This window comes from Charadrius vociferus, unplaced genomic scaffold, assembly GCF_000708025.1.
Source record: "Charadrius vociferus isolate BGI_N301 unplaced genomic scaffold, ASM70802v2 scaffold512, whole genome shotgun sequence".
NCBI lineage: Eukaryota > Metazoa > Chordata > Aves > Charadriiformes > Charadriidae > Charadrius > Charadrius vociferus.
In genome coordinates, this window is record NW_009647050.1 from 654,810 (window position 1) to 670,578 (window position 15,769).

Sequence of the window (15,769 nt, forward strand, 5' to 3'; positions counted from 1 at the left end):
GCCTTACAAAGGGTAAAAATTCAGATTTTTTTTTTTTTTTTTTTTTTTTTTCCTTCCCCCTCCCAAAAAGGATCTCAAATAATTAGCACAGCATTCCTGTATGCAGCTCGGCTGGGTATCTGCACTGCAGTCCCACGAGCGGGGACCTGCTTGGCAGTGAGCAGCTGCGTCTGAAATAGCTGGTGTGAATGGCAGCTCTTGTTCTTCTGTGTTGCATCCTTGCTTGCTACTGGTGCCGTCCCCGCAGCGTGGAGCCCTCCTTGCGCTGGTGGTGGAGATGCTCCCCAGGAGCACGGGCTGCAGGAGTCTGATGTGCTCTGACACCTCCTGCCTGGGGCTTTTCCCACACGTCAGATCCACGCGTTTACCTTCTCATATCCATAACGTGGTCCGTGGCTCTAAAGGCAGCAGAAACCCTAGGTGTATTCAGACTGAAAGTGTTCTGGAATTTGATCCTAAGCCACCCACAGTTTGACTTTTTTCCCCACCCACTCCAACAATTCCTAATTTTGAAATTCTTGACTTCTCCTTCCAGCCCCCTTGGGTTTCCGCTTGGACAATCTGGGTTGGTTGCTGTTGTTGTTATACTGCTGGCTTAAACTTGCTTCATGTTACGGCTTTCTTTTCTGGATGTAAGACTTTAGTGGACTCCAGGTGCCCATTAAGAAGTTGGGCAGAGCTATTTTAACCTGTATTTCACTCCCGTGGGCTCCACTAGTTTGATTCTTTTTATTCTTTTCTGTATTAAAAGTCTGTATGTTTATTATTTTTTTTCTTGCCAAGCCTACACTGAAAAGGCTGGATTTGAGCTTATTTTTACAGTTGCCTGTTCCCCCTCATGAGACATCCTTACCAGAGGCTCCACGTGCACTAGTAGACAGCACGGGGCAATGGGTACAATAGTGGCCTGCAGTTCTCTGACTGATCTGGATGGTTTCAAATCCAGTTAAAGCAAAAGCTATCAAAAACTTCTGAATTGTAGTGTTTAATATCTTAAATCCTAAGATGAGCCTCACAAAGGAACCTTCTTTTTTTTTTTTTTAAAAACCCCAGACACTCTGGTGAGCATAGAGGAAAATGGTTTCCATCCCTGGGCAAAAAAAAAAACCAACCAAACCCCAAACCGAAACATTTTTCTTCCCCATCCTCCATATTTTCCCATCCTCCTATTTGGGAGCGGATGAGCTGACCGCCCGGTGCTGTTCAGGTAAGCTGGGTGCCGAGAACAGCTCTGCTGCGGGTCGCAGCACCGGCTGCAAACATGGCCGGGATGCAGCGGGGCTGGAGCTCGTTACCGTTTTGAGGCTAGCAGGTCATGGCTAGGAATGCACGGAACTGGCCGGAGTTCCGCTGCTCCGGTGCCAACTCTGCAATAGGCACAGCCCGTGCTTTCGGTGGGAAAAGCCGGCTGCGCCTGGCCGGGCGACAAGTGATGCCCCGGCAAGCTGTGAGGTGGACCTGGGCGTAAGGGTCACCGGAGGAAATGGTTGCAGTATGTTCTCAAAGCACAGAGGAACCCGTGTAATTGATTTAAAGACATGGTATCCCTGCGGAGGATGTCGCTAATGCCTTTAGCAGGCACGGTAAGCCTGTGAACACATACTGTATGCTTCAGCAAAGAATTTCCTTAGACGGCTTGCTCAGCTCCGTCTCATCTGCAGACTTCTGTTCGGCATGCGCGCGGTGCGGAGCAGGGCTTTGGAAGAGCTCCAGTCAATGTGGAGTTCTCACTGTTGCAGAAGATTAAGCCCTAATGAGCACATAATTTTTCTGCCCCCGCGATTGCTATAGCTGTTTAACAATAGGTGAGAGTAATTAGAAGGGGGGGAAAGTACTCAATAACTTCAAGATATCAGGATTTGACTTTCCTACAGTCTATATATAAATGATCCATAACAGATGAACTTTGTGCACTGTACAAAGTTCCTTCTGTGTCTGGAAATGGAGGGTAAGGGCTGTTGTTGAGACTGCTCCTTTGCTTTGTATTAAGGATGTGCATTTTGGGTTCTTCATCCATACAATGCATTAAAAAAAATTGTAAATGGGAAAGACATTGAGAGAGGGTGACCACTTTTTAGAGAAGCTGGATGTGAAGATCAGTGCTAGTTGTGGTAGAACTTCAACATGTGAAGATCAACAGCAAAACTTCTGAGATGATTTTGCCCTGACTCTGAACAAGCCGTATTGACTGCAGCCTCAGCCAAGAAGCTGTTTTTTAGAAGATAAATACAGTATACAAAACTTTCTTTTTCAGTCCTTCATTTGTTTCACAAGACTTTGCACGGTCTGTATTGCTAGCTCGATTTAGCAAGGAAGCTGTCTGCTGCGGTAGCTTATCTTGTTTCCACTAATTGTCCAACAGAAAATGACTTGCAGCTCTGCTGTAGGGCAGAGTTCAAGGAGCGTTGCCGTAGTTCGGAGAGTATGTGTGCTTAATCTGAATGCAAAGCAGACTTGCACATGAGCAGAAGATACTAGTCACAAAGTTGTTTGTAACAGTGGATTTATCTTTTTTAATTGTAGAACAATTTAGTTTTGCAGATACCTAATGAAGGTCATATAGTTCAAACCATGTACTCGGAGCAGACCCAACTTGACTAGGTTGCTCAAGGGTCTATGTCCAGTTTGGTTTGAGTATCTGGGAGGATGGAGACCTTACGGCCTCAGGGCTTCTGTTCCAGTATGCAACAGCCCTCATGGAGAAGACTTTTTCCCAAAAACCTGCATGGAATTTTCCATGTTGCAACTTGGAAACCCTTTTGAGCAGAGGAGTGAGGGAACTCCCAGTCTGCAAGATCTTTCGATTTTTAATCCCACCCCCCCCACGCCCCTGGAAACAGTGCTTCTTCCAGTATAGAGCTGACTGAAATAAAGGGTGTATGCTGGGCTGGGAAAAAGCCCAAGAAGGACAAGTGAAGCTGTCCTGAAAGATGTCACAGGACTTTCTCTTGCAGCACTAGCTCTTGAGATTGAGTGAGGATGCTTTGTAAGTCTAATATTCTTATAGATCTGAAGATGCCTAAAACTGAATCATAATATGCTGTAGGTGCTCAGCTTAAAGGCAAAAGAGGGTGAAGTTACTTAGTCACAGATATTGTGACTTAAAGGCCCTAAACCAGCTCTATTTAAAGAGCCAACATGAAGTGAGAGGTCTTACCATCCTGCTGGCTGCGGCACATCACCCCAGGTAGAACTCAGGGATGTCTCCTGGAGTAGATGAATTTGCAAGCTTCAAATCCATGCCAGGATTCAGTGCTGGCGCTTGCTCCTGGAGCAAATACACACATAGGGAGGACCAGGCTCTGCAGCCTTGGCAGTTTTCCACTTGGTAGGTTGGGTTGGGAAGTTTTTTGTGGCCCGAGCTGTAAAAATTACACACGTTTGTCTCCGAGATGGTCACATTACTGGCTCAGGCTAGTCACACTGCTGGCAGAAGGCTGGGCACTTTAAGGTCTGTCTTTGTGCTTTAAGGAGTGTGATATTAACAGTCCAAGTGTAACATATCATATTAATATTTAGTATAAAGCAACAATTATAAATCAGCTTGAGCAGTTAAAACTTGGTTCCTTTTCAATACTGAGACCGGTGGCGTGTACTGCCGGCCTATGGAATCGCCATAATCCAGTTTTTGGGCTGGTTGCCACTTAGTTAATAGGATAATAAAAGGGTAAGAATTACAATCTAGACTCAGACGTGTGATGGGGGGAAGCAAATGAGCTCTGGTTCAATCTGTTTTCCTCTTCACCCTACCAGGCAGCCACTTAAATCCTAATAGCTGACTAAGAAGCAGGATACTCCTACATAAAACTTAATGTTGTAGGCTATATATAGGCTTTTCTTTTTCTTTTTTTTTTTTCTTTTTTTCAATTTTTATTACAGAAGAGTGAGGACTCGCTTGTTCAATGCTGGTGTTGATTCTGCAGAACAGCTTAAGTCTGGTTGGCAGGTTTTCCCCGGCCGTCAGCGTGCGGGTCCCGTCGAGCGGCATCCCGAGGCTGGGAGCTGTTGGCGGCGGGCTGGCTGCAGCCCGTCCCTGCGGATGGCTTCTGAGCCGGGGCCGCGTCTTGCTCCACAGCGGTTGCTGTTTTGTTGATGTTGGATTGCCATCGGGTGCTTTTAGAGGAGGCAAGCAAGTTAGAGTTGGGGTAGCTGAAGTTAAGACGAACTTTGAACCGTGTAGGTGGGAATGAAGGTTACTGTTAAAGCCAGACTTGAATATTTCTGCTTCTTGCTGGTTCTGGACCATGCGGCTAGCCATGATAACTTGCAGACTGTCTAAAAGTGGTCATGTAATAGCATCCACAAAGTTGGATGCTGCAGCTGACTATCAGCAGGACTTGCATGTAACAGCCCAAACCCTCTTGAGCTCTAATGGAAAAACAAACAAACAAACAAACCCCGCACCTCCTGGCTGTTCTAGATGGCACCTCTAACACTGGTTGCCTGTTTCCAGCTGAGATGAAGTCCTCTGAAATACTGGTGTGGGGCAGGCGAGAGGTCCTATGGCACTCCAACCATGGATTCCTGCTTTATGCCTGGGCTCCTCATAAAGACGTGTCCTTTGAAAGGACAAATGGCTGTCAGCAGATATCCTGCTCTGCTGCCTGTGTGGTGGTGCGACTCAGCTCTTCAGGGACTTTGGTCTCCAAAGCACACATCTCCTATCAGGTACGGTGAAGCAGCGACAGAGTGTGCTCTGGCATGTGTGTAAGTGCATCGTGCAGATGTTAATGTAGGCATTGTAACGTGAATAAAGCAAATTTTGCAGATGACCACACTTTCTCAAAAAAAGGCTACATTAAATCTGTCTGCAAAGGTGCTATAAAGGATTTTTTTTCAGCCCTGCTAAATTATCTCGGTGGATGAGATGCAACAGCTCGCTTCCCCCGTGCCGCGGGAAGGCGGGGATCGGTGGCTGTCGCCTGCGTGGAGACGGCTCATTTAACCTGCAGAAACTTGCCCGGTGCCATGGAGTAAACACAAAATCTCCATTTCAGCTGAAAGCCAACAATTTGTTCCCATCTACCTGATTCATCAAAGCTGCGTGCCGAACACGGTGGCTGACACTGCCGGTGGTGGAGGTGCATCCTCGGGGGGGCCACGCACTTGCACTGTCCTTCTGAAGCACTGACCACACGTGTGCATTTCTGCTGCAGATTTACTGTAAGCTCCAGAGGAGTGATTGAGACACGCAGCTTGAAAGGTTCTGTAAAGCTTCAAAGCACAGATTGTGTGAGTAGTAAGTATGCCTAGAAGCAACGTTCATAGTAAGAAAGTGGTGTGGCAAGATCTGCTGTTCCTATGATCTGTTTTCCAGCCTGGGATGGCCAGAAAATGTGTCTTGAAGGAGACCAGGGAATAGGGGGAATCCAGTGGAAAGCCAGCCGAGCTGGGGTACGCGGCAGCGCCTGCAGTAGTGATTGTTGGTGCTTGAGTGTCATTGGAAACACATTTTTTTTTTTTCACTGTTCCAAAATCTTGGCTGTGTTACACTGGCAGCATGCACTGCGAGCTGGTAGGGGATGCCTGCGAATTTGGCTATACTAAGCGGGTTTTGGGGTTCTCTGGACCAGCTCTGTGCTTCTTGCGCAGGACCTGTTAACAGATACTTGCACCTTAATGCCCGGGAGACCTCGCAGAGAATACACAGAATGGTTTTTGGTCAGTTAATTAAGAAGGCAGCACCAAAGCAGAGGCTCTTCTGGAGAGGCTGAGCGCTTGGGTGGAGATGAGCCTTACCCCAGCATGTGGAAGCCAAGCCTGCTTTGGGCTGGACTGTGGTCTCTTCTTGAACCTGGAGGGTCCTGTTATATCGTGATGGAGATCACGAGCCCATGGCAGCTGGGGGCTGACCTGCCGCTGGATCCCCTGTAGCTGGGAGTGGGGTGCCTGTGGGAAGGGCGCACGGGTGGCTCTGCTGGGTGCTGATAAGGTCTCCTGTCCTGCCCAGGAGTTCTTCTCCCTCCCTTCTTCCCCACCCCAAATGAAAGCAGACAAGCCCTCCTACCAGCAGGCTTGGAAAAAATGACATCATGAGATCCCTATGCCTGTCAGGAAGGCGGGAGACTGTGAGAGCCTGCTCGCTTTGCTAACAGAGCGACGTCGCGGGGATGGCACCAGCCCCGGGCAGGAAGAGCCGTCCCGTTCCTGCGGTGACCTTTTCCTGTCATGGGGGCAGCAGCCCCGCGCCTGGCCTCTCTGGACGAGGCTGATGAGTCGGGATATTCTTGCTCTTGATGTGAAGCTGTCTCATCCATGGGCTCTTTCTCCCCTGGTCAAGGACCACTGCCCAGCCGTGCCCTGGGGAGGTGGCGATGGGGTGCTGGAGGGGGCTCTGAGCACACGGCTGGTTGCTGCAGTAACTGCACAGTAACATCCACTTACAGCCATTATTTGTGTGCTGTAAATGTGACACGGGCCATTCTTTATCTCGAGTAACGTGCGTGTAGCAGTGTGCGCGCTGTGACCCTGTCCCACTGGCTTTCCTCCCTGGGAATGCTGGATGGCTCTCTGGGACGAGTTTACTTGTAGCATACTAAATCATCGCTGCGTCCACTCCAGTAAAAATGCCGATGTCGGTATAAATCTGAAGCTCGGAGGGTGTTCCTGCGGTGGGGGTCCTGCTGTGGGGTGCGGGACGGAGGTGCTGTAGGCATGGGGACTGGGCGCGCAGTGGGGGCTCTCACCAACCATCTGGTTTTTCACGCTCCAGCCCTTAATTCCAGCTTGTGGAGCTCAGGCACCATGGTGAGCCTGCCAGCAGGGTTTAGGGTCTCTCTCTTAAGTAAAATGCATCTCTTCCTTCTGCTCTGGTACACTTTCTTTCAAGAAAGCTTTTCCTAATGGGTTGTAAGGGAGCATCTTCTCTCCCCTGACCGGTTTTCAGCTTGGCTGGAAGGAGGGGGAAATGGGAAACAGCAGGGATGGTCTGTTTAGTTGTCGCTAGGAGACACACTACTTACGTGATGCAGACTTTCACCTTGGAACCTGTAATTAAAACCCAGCGGGGCTTAATCATCTCATAGCTATCTATTGTATATCTCAGACTGGATGTGAAATCAGCAGTGAGCAGTCAAGTGGCAGACACTTATCATAATCCTGTAAGATTAGTCAAAACTGATGTTAAAAAAAAAAAATCCGGTACAAATAAAATCTGAGTAGAAACCAGATGTTGACTATCGAGAAAGGCTAAATGCCATTCAAGGTCTGAAGTTACAGTATTATCTGTTCAGGACATACCGCCCTATTGTGAAACCATGTAAATATTAACCACCTCGCCTGAACATTGGGTTAAAGGGAACACCCTGGTGCTTACTGTTCTCAGTCATTATTCTGTATAATCACTTGCTTTGAAAGTCAGGAGATCTTTTGATATTGATAAGATGATACGCGTTGCTGCTGTGGTCTCTGTAGCTCAAGAGGAGCAAGTACGGCATGGCCAGTGGATGTTGGGCATGGTGAGGCTTGGCTTGGAGGACTCTACCTGTATACACTCTGAACTGGAGAAGGCCATCAAAGTACTGAATGCTCATTAAGATCCCTGTACAATCATTTTGGTGGCATGAAAGTGAGTTTATACTGTTGTGGTTGTCTTTACTCCAGCATCTGTTGCGGCAACTGGAGAGCAGACAAAAGCTTCCAGGTCACTTGTAACTTCTGTTGGCTAAAAAGAGGGTTTCTTTAGTAGTTTTCATTGTAATGGAGGAGAGAACAGAAAAATGCTCTGCTGTAATGTGTTGCTGTGAATGAAAGGATCAGTCAGGCTGAGGACATCTGTCCCGTAACGTTGCAGAACAAATCCTGGTTTGGTTGAACTCGGACAAACTGGAGCTGTTACGAGTATACCGCAGCCTGAGTAGCGACGACAAGCTCAAAGGGAGTGCATCTGACCAGTGACTTGCTGAAGCCAAAATAAATTGGAAGAGCATTCACAAAACTGTAGAGGTCACTTCATAAGGCCAAACTGATGCAGAGAAATATCTTGCCCCTTCAGACAGCTTGTTAGACAGTCTGATCTTGATGCCCAGCAGCATTAAGCTCAGCTGCATGGTGTGTCTTAAAGTAAAGCTGTGGCGTGTCTGCTGTGGTGACAAACTTCTCCTAGGCGTGACTTGGTGTTGCCAGAGTTGGCTTTTCCTTTTCCTCTAACTCTCAATCTGTAGTGTGAAGGGGTGACTTTTTGTGCAGGCAGGAGTGTGATGGTGTAAAGGATGCCCCATGGACCTCCACTCCCCGCTTTGCCATTTGTACCCAGGTCGTGGTATATCCAGACATTCCAAACTTTGACTTTGCTGGACTTCATCATATAGCACTTTTTTTGCTACCATTATAAATGCAAACTGTTGTTGTGTGTGTGGAGGCACGTTTCTGTGTATACGTGCAGTTTCCTAAATGGTGCTGTAGGTATGCCCTGGGGTATTTCACCCCCATTGGGATGCTGTTCTTGTGAACTCCATCACATGCTGTTTGGCCTCTTTCATAAGACACAAATGCCGTTAGAAATACCAGGTGGCACTTATCATCCAAATGCGAAATACCAGACATCTTACACTGCCAGTTCTCCCAAGGTTAACATTGTAAAGCTTCAAGGGCAAGTCACACGACCCTTGGAGAGCACTGAGCTCTCAAGACAGCTGGAGAACACCAAGTCTTTGGACTCCTGTCTTTCCTCCTGTCTAGGACAGGACATGAAGAATGGTGTCTCTGCCTGAGCAAGTGCCTGCAGTGACCTGAGTCGCTTCTCTTGTCCTTAATTGCCTGCGCACGAGTGCAGGCACAGTATTTTAAAATCATGCCTCTTTCCTTTAAGGTGGGGAATAATCAGATGTATGTCTTTTGTCTTCCAGATAGTAAAGCCATAGTTGATGGAAACTTGAAGCTGATCCTTGGTCTGATATGGACCCTTATCCTCCACTACTCCATTTCCATGCCAGTGTGGGAGGATGAAGGTGATGATGATGCAAAGAAGCAGACCCCTAAGCAGAGGCTGCTGGGCTGGATCCAGAACAAAATTCCTTACTTGCCAATCACGAACTTCAATCAAAACTGGCAAGATGGCAAAGCGCTGGGGGCTCTTGTTGACAGCTGTGCTCCAGGTACGTCCTTTGCTTCGATGGTCAGTGTTTTCCTCGCTTGCTCTCCTTGTGGCTGCTCTGCTGTTCCTATGGGAGGAGGTGTTCACTGCTCAGCTGGAGACGGGAATAAGACTTTCAAGAAAACCCGAGTCCAAAGAGGCCAGCTGTGGGAAGCAGCAAGTTGTAAACGACTTGGCCCAGAGCAATACTGGCCTAAAGCAGAATGTGCGATTGCATTATTAGAGGCGCCACGTCTGAGCTTTGTATTGGGTGCAGGGGACAAAGGCGCAAATGCTGGCTCCTAAATGCAAGGAAGGCTTGTTCCCACAGCAAGTGCCAACAACCTTTCAACTTCAGGGCGCAGCAGGAGGCTTCGTGTGTTCTCCTGAAATAGGATTGCAGAGGGAGCGCAGAGCAGCCAGAAGCTGCGCACTACCTGGAACTCCAGCGTTTAGCAAGCTGAGGCTGCGCTACTTAAAGCGAGTGGTGTGATGAAGTGTGAAAAAGGCGCCGTTTCCTCGCCTTCTTGTAAAACAGCCTTGCTAGTGCGATTGCTGGTGTTCGTCTAACGCAATCTGGGGTGCTGTGGCAAGCAGTTAAACACTTCTTATCCAAATTTGCTGCAGGAGAGCCAGCGAAACATAAAGCAGGGCAAGATGTATCTGTGCTGAATTTGGAGTGGTGTCTTGCTTAAATTTAAAGCAGTGTAGTTGTGTGGCTGAGTGAAAAGCTGTACATCCATAGCCGATAGGCAAGGTGGGTGGGAGTCTCTTTGAAGCGGCTGTCACTGCCTGTGCCGTGAGGGCCCGGGAAGATGCTGGTTGTTGTCCCAGAAGTGTTTCAGTGAGCAGCATGTGCTCACCTTGGTTTGGTTACTTCTGCGACGCCCTGAATGTCTTTCCGTATAGCAGTGTAAAACAAGTGGCTGTGGAGTTCTTCAGCCAGGGAAGCTCCTTTGCAGGTAATGCCTAACAACTGAAACGTGCTTGCAGGCCTGTGCCCCGACTGGGAGACGTGGGACCCGAAGAAACCCGTTGACAATGCGCGGGAAGCCATGCAGCAGGCGGACGACTGGCTGGGTGTGCCACAGGTAAGGCGGTGCGGGCTGCCTGCGGGACGCACGGCGGGTGGCTTTGGACTCGTGACTGGCTTGACCCGTAGGTTGAGAAAAGCAGGTGAAGCTGCTTGGACACTTCCAAAAGTTACCGTTTACTTGGGTGAAATTGCCTGAGAAAAGGCAAATTGTAACGAAACACACTATTACGTTTCAGAGCTCTGGTTGTAAGATCTCGTGTAGGTGTCTCCACTGAAGACAGCTGGTGTTGCAGTGTCTGGGGTAGGGGAAAAGGTGCATGTGCCTGCTTTGTTAGCCCGTGGAGTCACTTTGTTTTGCTGCATTGAATGCCACAGAAGAAAAACTCACTGGCTTCGGAAATCACCTGCAAAGATGACTTCCATGCAGAGAACAATGTATTTGCAAACTGGATTGTTTTCATGCTGATAAAGTTGGACAAAAGCACTGAAGTCTCTGAAGCTGTTGCAGCAGCTCGCATCGTGGGAGCAGGAGAAGAGGCTGGTCACAAGTTTCACTCTGCAAGCACTGCACTTCAGAGCTTTAGCACACAGGATTATGAATTACTAATTCTTTCAGTTTCAGTTATCCCCGTGTTGCTTTTTGAGGGGAACGTAGCTACTGTTGTCTTGCTTTGCTGCCGTTGAGCTTGTTACAGTCTCCTGAGAACCCCTTGTAACAAAGGCACAAAAAGCCCCCAAACCACATTTGGACCATAATGAGCATCTTGATTTTCTTGCCGTGAGATAATAAATGATGTTGTGTGTATTAAAGGGAAAATACATGTAAGAAATCACATTAGCATGCAGGAGTTTTGAAATGTAAGACTCCTGTGTTGTTTGAAATGTAAGACTCCTGTGTGCTCTGTTTCTGTGTTGACATGAGGTAACCAAGCAGCGGTACGATATACTTAATTGCACTGTCTTTCAGGTTATTACCCCTGAAGAAATTATCCACCCTGATGTGGATGAGCACTCTGTAATGACTTACCTGTCCCAGTTCCCCAAAGCCAAGCTGAAACCAGGAGCTCCTTTAAAACCCAAGCTGAATCCAAAGAAAGCAAGGGCTTATGGCAGAGGTAAGGACTCAGTGAGCTGAAGCTGCACAGAGCATTTAACTCTTCAGAAAGCTGGGTGGGGTTTTTTGCTTATGTTGAACTCCAGACCTACTGTAACTGACTTCAAAGTTTCACTTGTATGCTCTTGGTGTGGTGCCTAGTTTCAGAAATACGTGGATATAGTCCAAAAGACACTCCTAGTTCTAACATGTAAGTTCCCCAAAGTCTCTGAACCTGTTTTGCAAGCTGCCAGCCTTGCACTCCACAGCTGGAAGAAGTAGAGTGATACGGGGCTAAAACAACCTTGGTGTGAAATTTAAACTAGCAGCATTGCTGCTGACAGTCGCTGATCCAGCAGTGAATGCGTCTTGTGATAAAGCACTCCGTCAAAGAGGAAAAACCTCGTTACATCTGTGCATATCTCTGATCAGGCTCTCTGCAGAGGCAGTCTCCAGTTCCCCAGGCTTGGTGGCAGATGTGTATTAGGGCCAGCTAATTTTAAATAAGGTATTTGAATTGATTGGTAGGTGCAAATACTTTGTGTAGGTGCGAATACACATGTGCAAAGGTGGGCTGGTAACTCTTCAAACATTAATAGTGCTGAGCTTTTGTTGTAGAGGCTGTTTGCTAATTGGAAGGACTCGTCCATAGATGTTATTCCAGTTGCCATGTAAAAAATACATAGGCATTCATATTTTCAACTTACCTTTTCAATGGATAATTCCTGTAACTTCTGAGGTGGTTCTACTCTATATTGGAGTACAATCACAACTAAATGACTAACAGATTTTTACCTTTAATGCGCTTGGTGTGTAGCATGAAGTCACTTACACATTGCTCTTTTTTTCTCCATTCCATTTTTTTTTTTTGTAGATCTGGGGCCAGATGAGGTCCTTCAAGATTTTTAGAATTAGGTGTATAAGTGTGTAATGGAAAGAAACAAAACTTTCCTTATTTTTTTTCTGTTTTTCATGTGTTTGGTTTTTTTTTAACCTGATTTTCCATTGAAACTTAACCAGTGGAATGAATGGACATGGACACTTATCTCTGCAGTAATGAGCAGTCACTATAGTCACAAGTGGATTTAGCACTTACCCTCTGTGGGGTTTATGTCCTTCGTTGGTGCCTTCCACAGCAAGCCATAATACATAGACCCATCTGTCAGATCCCAAATACATGGACTACCTGTACCCACTTACTGTGGAAATGACTCATCAGCCTCAATCTATTAAGTCTGGCTTTAGTCATGTTCTTATTCTTTCAAAAACTGGAATTATTTTGTTGTCTGCTTTTGTGCATGCAGTGCTCCAGACCCATTGTAATGGAAATGATAAAGGGTGAGCGGCTCTTCTTGAAAGATTGGTGTTTTCCCGAAGTTAATTGCCAAAACAGAGTCACTCAGTATAATTGACAATTCTGACTGCTAAAGTATGTCAGAACCGAAAGGTGACTCTGACTGCAAGGCACTCACTGCCAAACTGGGCAGGGTCCTTTGGACAAATGAATAAAAGGTCTTGATGCTTCCAGAAAAAGGTGATGAAGGTGTGAAGTTGGTCAGTCTTAGCTTTGTTTATTATCGTTTTTCCATGTGCTACAGTAAGTTACTCCTAACCTCCCGACGTGAATCGTAGTTGCAGCGCGTCACGCTGGACGCTGTGGTGGTTTCCTGCTGGGGCGGCCGCCTGTAGCCCTGGTGGGCAGTGAGCCTGCAGAGGTGCAGTGCGCAGTTGTGCAGATCAGCACCGACGCACTGGGAGTTCTCATTTGCCCACCCAAAGCACATCTCTGAGAAGAGAGTAAAACCTAGAGGATTAAATGTAGGCTCAGAAAGTGCTGTGACTAATGCTGTCCTGGCTGAGGCTGTCGTCTGAGGATAAGCAATCCTCCTTGTGCTTGCAGAAGGAGGGATACTTAACTCAAATACCACATCCTAATGCTTGTGCGGTGGACTGAAGATAGGCAGAGCGAATTTAGAGCTGTTTAAACTAGATGATAATCTAGGGCTTAGTTTGAAAGAATGAATATGTCAATTGTTAACACCTTATCAGAATGCTCAGATTTCCTAGTCAAAACACCATCTTCCTTGCATTGCTCTCAAGTTATTGTTTTCTGAAGATAAACAACTTCAGGAATTCTGTTGTTCACAACCACTTCCTTTATAATCTATCAGACGTTGCACTTTCCACTAATTGTGCTATGGAGCAGTAGTGCCCATGATTTTATGAATAAGCCAAGGAGAAGTTCCCTTGGAAGGAAGGGTATATATGTTTGGGCTAGTCTGGAACCAGCAACTTTGGGAAGTTCTTCCACCCACTCAGTCTGACGCCACCATGACAGGTGTCGTGACCTGGGGCTAAGTATAGGGAGATGATGAAACCCTGCTGGTAAATGCACGCTCTAGCAGGCCCTGTGCTGAGGAATAAGGAAACTCTGACTGAAAGTTAAATGAAAGTGACACCGAAGTGCAGGATTTTTGCGGTTTAAAGAGGTTCCTGCATGCCATTCGTACAGTGTTCACTCTGGCAAAGTAGTTTGAGCAGCTTTCAAAGAATAATAAATCTGAGCAGTGTCCATACAGCTGAGTTCTGAAAATGGAGTAAAATGGGACAGTATAGGTAAGAACTGTTTTGCTTAAATAAGTCTTTCACCTTTGGTTTTAGGGTAATACCAAAAGGCTTCCCAAAATTTCTCTCCTGCCTCCCTGGTTGCCCTTCCTACGGTGCAACACCCTTGCAGCATTTACCCCTGTGAAGCAGAGCAGCTCCTAAAGAGCAATTAATGGACATGTCCCACGCGCTGTCAGTGGCGGCTGGGCACTTGCCAGCTCTGGGGGTGACCCGCAGGACCGTGCTCTGGTAAACGGGGTGACTTGCTTTCACCTGGAACCAGAGACCAGCTGGGTTCCCAAGTCCACTGGAGATCCTGTGAGGAGTTGAGAGCCAGTGATTCAACCACTTTTTAGAAATGGTTGTAGTATAAAAGTAGGGGTTTTCATGAGTGTGGTGTTCTGGGCAGCTGGTGAAGAGGTGTCGTGCAGCGGCTGAGGGCAGCAGGTGCTGGGGGCTCGTGTGGGAGGGTGGGTTGGACAGCTTGTGGGTTCTGCACCAGCTTTTGGGTTCTGTAGCAACAGCTAATGTGCTGCTCTGCCTCGCAGGGATTGAGCCTCATGGCAACATGGTGAAGCAGCCTGCCATCTTCACAGTAGACACCATCAGTGCTGGGCAGGGAGACCTGATGGTCTTTGTAGAGGATCCGGAAGGAAACAGAGAGGAGGTATGTATGTTCAAGATGTTGCGTGGAAAAGTAAGGCTGGTCTGAACGCTGAAGTTTTTGCAGTAACTTTCATCTTTCACGACTGAGTTCTTAACAGATAAGTAATCTAGAAAGAAGTTGCAAAAAAGGTCTTATCGAAAGTGCAAGCCTCAAGCTTTTCCTCATAATTACCTTACTGGATGAACTCGAAAAAAAAGTCACCATCTGCAACTAAGCAACACAACTCCAGTGTCCAGTAGTTGCGGTGCTTAGCTTGACTGGCCAAGTACATTCTGACATGCTTTTAGATAACACACATTACTAAATCACTGTCTGCCCTTACTCATTCTGCAAGAATGGTTAAAGCAGCTATTTAGATGCCATGAATCATTTTGAGTTAAAATGCTGGTTTTAATGTTTATAGAAACTTCTCATCCAAGTGCTCCACTTGATCATGTTACAACATTCCAGAAAAATACAGCTGTACATTGGACTTAACGTCTCCTCAGTTTTGGCCTGCCTTAGCAGAGCAATTAACAGTGAGCGAGAAGGCTGGGGTGGGGAGAAGGTAGCTTGCTTTGTCTCATGTAAAGACGAAATCAATGGGGTTTTTTTCCATATGAGAAGAGAAGGTAGCAAGTGTCCCTGCTCCCACAGAAACACGTCTCTGAACTGCTGACTTTGGAAATAGTTTGCAGTATCAAGCGCTACCCAGAAAAGTCTTAGGCTGGTGTGCATAAGCACAGCTCATCGATGGATGTGCTTTCTCTCCTAGGCAAAGATAACCCCGTCCAGTGACAAAAACAAGACCTATTCAGTTCAGTACGTGCCAAGGGTTACTGGACCTCACAAGGTAGGTTGTGGGGCAATAACCAGTATTCTCTTGGTGAACGAGCTGCTCTGCTGGTTGTTAACGTGAGCCCCTGAGGGCTGGCTGCCTGTTTACTCGTGGCGTAACAGCCACTCTGGGCATCCTGAGGAAAAGGTAACCTGATGTGGCCCTGGTCCTCAGTCTGGGCTATGGGGCTGCCCCCTTCTCAAGGGGGAAGGGTGTGTGTGTGTTGGGTGAAAGGGTGTGAGTATGTGGGTATGAAGTGCTACAGCTGGCTCTCCTCTCGCTGGGGGCCACTTCTTGCAGCTTGTGAAGTCAGTTTTGTGAGTTGTCACAGAGTCGCAGAGGAAAGTACCAGGTTGTTTCTATAAGGCATTTCTTTGATGATATTGTCCACGATAGGGGTTTTTCAGAGAAGGTCTCCCCACTCAGCCGTGTCCCCAGGTGCCTGCCGAAGCAGGTTTATGATGGGTGATGCCATT

At 47.3% G+C, this 15,769-nt stretch overlaps 1 protein-coding gene across 1 annotated transcript in view; it reads left to right on the top strand.

The window, feature by feature from the left end:
* The window catches only part of FLNB (filamin B, beta), an 83,967-nt gene that overhangs the window by 25,776 nt on the left and 42,422 nt on the right, over positions 1 to 15,769 (top strand). Inside the window, exons 6-11 of the mRNA XM_009895750.1 lie at positions 3,924 to 4,176; positions 8,847 to 9,095; positions 10,067 to 10,164; positions 11,077 to 11,224; positions 14,358 to 14,476; positions 15,231 to 15,308. Coding sequence (XP_009894052.1) covers positions 3,924 to 4,176; positions 8,847 to 9,095; positions 10,067 to 10,164; positions 11,077 to 11,224; positions 14,358 to 14,476; positions 15,231 to 15,308 — 945 coding nt within the window. The remainder of the gene's footprint in view (positions 1 to 3,923; positions 4,177 to 8,846; positions 9,096 to 10,066; positions 10,165 to 11,076; positions 11,225 to 14,357; positions 14,477 to 15,230; positions 15,309 to 15,769) is intronic.